The following is a 6,715-nucleotide window of genomic DNA, read 5'->3' on the forward strand; positions in this document are numbered from 1 at the left end:
AAGGATGAGGAGCAAAGGGTGGGGTTGGAGGAGGAGGAGGAGTGAAGGGGAGAGGAGGAGTGAAGGGGGGAGGAGCAACGTGGGTCGGAGGAGGTGTGGTGGTGGAGGAGTGGATCCTCATCCTCATGCTCCTTAGCTCCTCTGCCTCACGGCTCCTTCTGAAGCACCAAGGACCTGAAGATTGCTTCTTCTGGTCCCAGGAAAGTAGAACTGCTTGAATATCTGCATTACGTGTGTGTGTGTTTGTGTGTGTGTGTGTGTGTGTGTGTGTGTGTGTGTGTGTGTGTGTGTGTGTGTGTGTGTGTGTGTTATTGTGCGTGAAAACCCAATCTTAAAACCAGAAACCAAACGCTTAAACCTTACAAGGAAACCCTAACTCTAAAACCAAAAATCCTCCCTTCAATAATCTATCCTAACCCTAAAAAACTGAAACCTGATCAACCCTAGACACAAAAAACATTGTCTGAAACCTTACCCAAATAGGAAACCCTAACCATGAAGCCTACCCTTGAACCAAAAACAAAACCCACAACCTGACCAAAATAGGAAACTCTAATCCAAGTACCAAACAAACCAGAAACCAAACCCTGAAACCCAACCTAAATAGGAAACCCAAACCCTAAATCCAATCTTAGAAGCAAAAAGCAAACCCTTAAACTGAGGTCTGTTTTCACGTGTTTCCCCGGAGGTTACGGGGTAAATGGCAATGCCGTATGACGCCATTGACATGCGACCAAATGGAACTGCCACTGTAAACTAAATTACAGATTTTACTGGACTTCCCAAACAGTTGGGATAATGTTAGTACACAACTCAACAACATTGGTCTAGTTGTTAGATTATATTTTTTATTGCGGATATTATACATATCATACCTTGTGTAGGATTGGTCAGAGTATTTTTGATCAGACTTACTTAGGAAATATATTATGTTGGGCAGACTCTGTTGCATAATATGGTCCAATGAAGTAAAGAAAAAGGTTCATTTCATTTTACTAGAAGGTTACATTCAATATAACCTTTTTATTGTTCTACACATATTCTCCAAATCATCACACAATTAGTTTCACTTTGAGTATTATGCAAAACAATCGCCCAACATTAAATACTATAATAGCTTCTGGATTAGCTCTAGTAGATAGTCAAGTCAATTTAACACTATAAAACCATGAGAATATTAAAGCAGTGGAGTCATGAATAAATTCCAAAAGAGTGTCACATAAGGATTTTTAGATCATTTTTATCAGCGTCCTTCTCTGATATTTGAGTACCTTCATTTCGGGAATTCTCTGAATCATTTTGTCCCCAGTGACACTTAATCACCAATTCTTTCTGCAAATTGTGACAGACCAACCCTTTCTCATAAATCTGGATGAGTCTCACAGCAAGTTCCTTCATAGCACAAAATTAATACAAATAAAATATGAACATAAACATAAATGTGTTATTCTAAACATCCAGCCCCTGCATTAGACTACCATTGTGTTATTTTCCTTCTCATTAAATGTCTTCAAAATGACTTTATGGGGTCAGAACAGTCTCATTAATAATGAATGCACAAAGAAGGATTCACAAATGTATTTTGTGGTTTATATATAAATGACTCTCTTCTCACAAATACATTTCAATGCTCACACAAATGGATATCGGAATGTATAAATGTAAAATAAATCCATAAATAAAAATAGGTTTCACAAACACATTTCTGATCCACACACAAATGTGTCTTGTTTTAAATAAAAGTGATATAAATCCATAAATATATTAATAAAAAAAATATTTGCAATTTTCATAAAAAATGTTTTTGGATGTTGTTACATTTATATACAAACTGTTTAACTTGAATTAGCAAGACGCTTTTCATTTGTGAACTTGTTTGCATTTGTGTGTGAACTTGTCTGTATTTATATGTGGATTTTTGAGACTCTCCTTACGTGACTGGATTCACAAATGCAGTTTTTTCAACAAGGGACTCTGTAGCCAATCAGATGCCTCCCTCGTTTTCAGCCAATCACATGACTGCAGTCCCGACCTCTGAAGAATAAGTGCAGCCTCCGAGCCTCCCGGTTTCCTCGGTCAAATGTCTATGGGAAATAACGGGTTTTTTGAATGGTCGTACATAACAATCTCTAGGTGGCGAAGAAGTAAAAGCTGCGTCACGTTTTGAACTACACACTTTTTCCATCTAGTTTCGACTGGGTTTGGGATTGTCGGTGCCGTTAAAGTAGTAAAGGGCACCGACAATCTAAAAACCCAGTCCCTGCAGTCATGTGATTGGCCGAAAACGAGGGAGGCATCTGATTGGCTACGGATAGTTCCTTGTTGAAAAAAATGCATTTGTGAATCCAGCCACGTCAGGAGAGTCTCAAAAATCCACATATAAATACAGACCAGTTCACACACAAATGACAACAAGTTCACAAATGAAAAGCGGCTTGTAAATTCAAGTTACAAGTTCACAACATCCAAATACATTTTGATGAAAATTGCAAATAGTTTTTAATTCATATATTTATGGATTTATATTACATTTATTTAAAACAAGACACATTTTTGTGTGGATCAGAAATGTGTTTGTGAAACTTATTTTTGTTTATGGATTTATTTTACATTTATACATACCGATATCCATGTCTGTGTGCATTGAAATGTATTTGTGAGAAGAGAGTAATTTATATATAAATCACAAAATACATTCGTGAATCCTTCTCTGTGTATTCATTATTAATGAGACTGTTCTGACCCCATACAACTTTGCATAATGCCTGTGCCCAGCACAGGAGGTAATATGTCAATAAAAATAAAATAAGTGACATGTATTAAATACACAGTTCAATGAACATTCCTTTCTTGCTACATACACAAATCTCACTTATACTTGCATCACATCCAAAAACCAACTTCCAAACAACCAAACAACTTCTTAAATAGGGGCCATGTTAACAACTGCATACAACTTAGGACATGTACAAGTATCTTATTTATCACAGAGTTACATAGCTAGCAAAGACTTAAGTTGAGGACTTGAAGCCGAATTGAGCTCTAAAAAGCAGCAAAGCCAAGGATGCAGTGTGCTGAACGTATCCACACCATTTCTTATATACTTTGTTCTGATAAAATGATATTGCTGTCATGTTCCAGTCACCATATTCTTCTTTAGAGTTAATTTCTCAGAATGCAGAAGAGAAAGAGTGTTCAGTGTTCAGTGACAATACAGCTGTCTGGAGTTTTACCTCAGGTCTATCAGCAACAGGAGGTGACAGGTTTATTCCTTGAAGGTTTCAAACTTGTAGTTGACATGTACCTGTCTTCCAATAGGACCTTCTTAGTGACCTCTCTGGGGCGGGACAAAACATGGAATAAGGAAAATGAGTTTACTGGAAAAAATAAATCGCATTTTAGTAATTATGAGGGTTAATTTAATTGAGTGTTCATTGATCATTCAACCACTAGAGGGCAGTAAATGACAATAATACTACTGTTAACTGGTGTCAACTTTTTCAATTTCTACTACGTGAAGCGTGAGGTGGTGAGAATTTGCCACCCATTTGATACACGCCTTTTAATTTGTGTCTTACCTGGCCAGGTGTAGAACCGCCTCCAGGACATTGGACCCGTCTTTAGCACTTGTCTCACAGAACAGAGCGTTGTAGGTCTGTTGAAGGGACATTATTAAAATTATCTGTCATAATTAACACTATTAAAAAGGGGTGTCTCAGTGTATGTAACTATTTATTGAGTTATATTTTGCATGCATGTATGTGTGCATACATGTGCAAGCATTTGCAATGTGTGTATGTTCCTGTTTATATAAATGACAGCTATGTGTGTATGTGCGCGAGTGTGACTTACCATAGCTAGTTTTTCTCCATAGCTGGTAGGGACACAGACTATTCCTTGCTGCCTCATGTCACACTTGTTGCCTACCAACATGATGGGTATGTCATCATGTGACAAATCCTGAGAGAAGCGTAGGAGACCAGATGAAACCAGGAAACAACATTGACTCAGGCACAGCGTATGAAGAATTTTCCTGTCTACTCAGGTTTCCATGGCGACGTCCATGTAGAATACCACCTTATACCCTATGAGCCCTCTATGCTTTTAGGACACTAGAATATACGCAGAAACACAGCCACAACCAAATACTCATCAGACATAACGCACACAAAAAAGAAAAACAAAACAAACAAAATACAAAATACGACAGCACATTTTTTGACATAAACACTTATTTTTGATTCTGCAGTTTGCCTGTGAGCAATCATCGTCACAGAATCAGAAACAATGACCAAACAACAAATAGCACATTAATTCTCACTCCAATAGCTTAGCACAATTAGCGCTTGGCAACTGACGTGCCAATACGCTCACACTTACGTATCTGCTGCATGTGAAAAGAAGATAACAAAATCAACCAGGTTTATGGCCAATGTTCTGTCAGTTTAATTGTCTGAAGAGTATTGTCATCATAGAAAACCTGCCATCGAGATATAAAACTACAAAAACGACATTGCTTAATCATAAGAAGTAAGCAAGTAAGTGGTGGATTTATAGTGTTTATGTGCTAGCGGACAGTGTGTGTGTGTGTGTGTGTGTGTGTGTGTGTGTGTGTGTGTGTGTGTGTGTGTGTGTGTGTGTGTGTGTGTGTGTGTGTGTGTGTGTGTGTGTGTGTGTGTGTGTTACCTCGATCATGTCAACCCATTCCCTCACATTGAGGAAGCTCCTTTCACAGGTGACATCGTACAGCAGCAGCACGCCTTCAGCGCGACGGAAGTAGGACTTTGCGATGCTTCGGAACCTAGCCAGTCAAAGTACCTTTTATTTGTAGCCCTTGAGGTACAATCTCAAAGGGCTTCACAGGCTGTATTATGCTGAACCCCCTAACCGTAGACCCCCCAAAAGAGCAAGGTAAACTTATTTATCAAGGAAGAATCCTTGAGAAGGAACGCAGAACGTTACATGTTCACCTTATTAAACTTGTGGTTTCACTTCAAGCTAAATGACGGAGTATACAATGCTCAGAGATGCAGGCTTTTATGCATATTATAGTTTGATGTGTTTTCCATGTAAGACCAGTTTGGTTACTTATAATATTTACAATGCAGATAGTACAATAGTACGCAAGCAAAGACAGTAAGAAAGACACCGACAGACAGACCTACCTCTCCTGTCCTGCAGTGTCCCATAGCTGAAGAACAGTAGGCTCTCCGTCAACAGTGAGAGTCTTCATCTGGAAATCCACCCCTGGGGATAATTACAACTTAACAAATTAAACAAGTTCACTATTAGCATAGCAAGCTATTTTTGCTGAAAGGGTTTGTCTCGAGGGAAGGGATATTAACCCTAGATATAAAAAATAAAATAGTTCTGCACTTCCCTCATGCTCCTTTCATATAGCAAACGGATCACAAGCAATGAACAACCGCGGATACTGTTATCAGTATAATCAACATGAAGACTTTCCAGCTAGAAAGGTCATAGAACGGTATCTGTGATAACTTTTTCTTAGTACACAGCTTTGGTTGTCGTACTGGAAATTCCCAGGAAAGTCAAGTCATATGAAAGTGGGACACAAACAAATCACTCGAGGCTGGAGCAGCAGCAGTGCTAGGGACAACTGAGCTGCTTTCACCGTCATTAAACGCAATGATAACGTTATCTGACCAATCATCCTTCCGATGACAGAGCCATTCATGTTTGCTATATGTGGCCATAAGCCCAGCCGGATATCTTAATGTATGATGCCATAGGTGAAGAATGGCTAAGACACTTCCTCTTTGGATACACCCATGTATGCTTGATCCCCCCGAAGCCGATTCGGTGGTCGATTGAGCTTCTCGTCAAGCTTTCGCCCAATTGCAACAGCGGATATGATGGAGATTGAGGAAAACCATTTGGGGAATAACAGGAAGTGTGATGCAAAAAGGCGATATATTTAAAATCGTGCAGCGGCAGTGTATTTGCCTGGCAAGCGCACTTATCACAGCAGATACGGCCAGAGAGAGTTTAGACTGTGTTGTCTGGTGTTTCATGAAAATAATCTCGTCAACCATCTCTTCCAACCTACCCAGAGTAGCGCTGCCATTCAATTTAAACTCGTTCTTGCAGAGGCGGAGGAGGAAGCTGGATTTGCCAACAGCCGCGTCCCCGGCCAGGACGATGCGGTAGGCCTTCTCCGACGACATGAAGCCCAGCTCTACACAGTCCCTCGGCCTCTCCTGAGAGACCTATCAACCACCGGAAAGGATACATAAGAGACCACGTGAGGTAGGAAAGACAATGAAGAGGCAGTATTGTTATTAGCACCTGAGATGTAAACATCATGAGGCACTTCACAATGGCAGACATTTATGCCATTCCCCCTTATTGCTTCGCTAACATCCTATTTCAAATTTAATCATTACAAATTGTATCCAAAAGACTTATGAATTTAGGTAGGACTGCAGGCATTGGGATTACAACCCTGAACCCTTTTCCTCAGGGGTAAAACCCCCCAGGCACTAGAATAACTGCGCCATTCATTTGTTTTCTGTTCCCTTTTCAGTTATGAACAACCGCCCTCCAAACCTGCATTTAATGTTCATATTGTCTCTTCCCTTACCTGAGCCGTGAAGGCAGTAAGGGCTTTGCGAGTCGTGTTGGAAGTCCCAGAATTTTTTCTGCTGACAGGCTGGGAAGTCATCCAGTCCAAACCACTGTCAGACCCAAACTG

General features: G+C 39.9%; 1 protein-coding gene across 1 annotated transcript; it reads right to left on the reverse strand.

The window, feature by feature from the left end:
* Positions 1-867: 867 nt before the first annotated feature.
* Positions 868-6,709, reverse strand: LOC307091532 (ras and EF-hand domain-containing protein-like). Its single transcript, XM_079759169.1, has 7 exons — positions 6,605-6,709; positions 6,071-6,230; positions 5,166-5,247; positions 4,687-4,801; positions 3,853-3,960; positions 3,579-3,655; positions 868-3,337 (listed from the first exon to the last, which is right to left on the reverse strand). The coding sequence occupies exons 1-7, from the start codon at positions 6,683-6,685 to the stop codon at positions 3,244-3,246; spliced, it is 717 nt and encodes a 238-aa protein (XP_079615295.1). The 5' UTR covers positions 6,686-6,709; the 3' UTR covers positions 868-3,243.
* Between the last annotated feature and the right edge of the window lie 6 nt (positions 6,710-6,715).

This window comes from Pollachius pollachius, assembly GCF_949987615.1.
Source record: "Pollachius pollachius genome assembly, contig: scaffold_434, whole genome shotgun sequence".
Classification (NCBI taxonomy): domain Eukaryota; kingdom Metazoa; phylum Chordata; class Actinopteri; order Gadiformes; family Gadidae; genus Pollachius; species Pollachius pollachius.

Coding starts and splice junctions, on each gene's coding strand:
- LOC307091532 (XM_079759169.1), bottom strand. CDS start 6,685: ATGACTTCCCAGCCTGTCAGCAGAAAAAATTCTGGGACTTCCAACACG. Junction 6,231..6,604: donor TTACTGCCTTCACGGCTCAG/GTAAGGGAAGAG, acceptor GGTGGTTGATAG/GTCTCTCAGGAGAGGCCGAG. Junction 3,656..3,852: donor ATGGAGAAAAACTAGCTATG/GTAAGTCACACT, acceptor TCCCTTCAACAG/ACCTACAACGCTCTGTTCTG.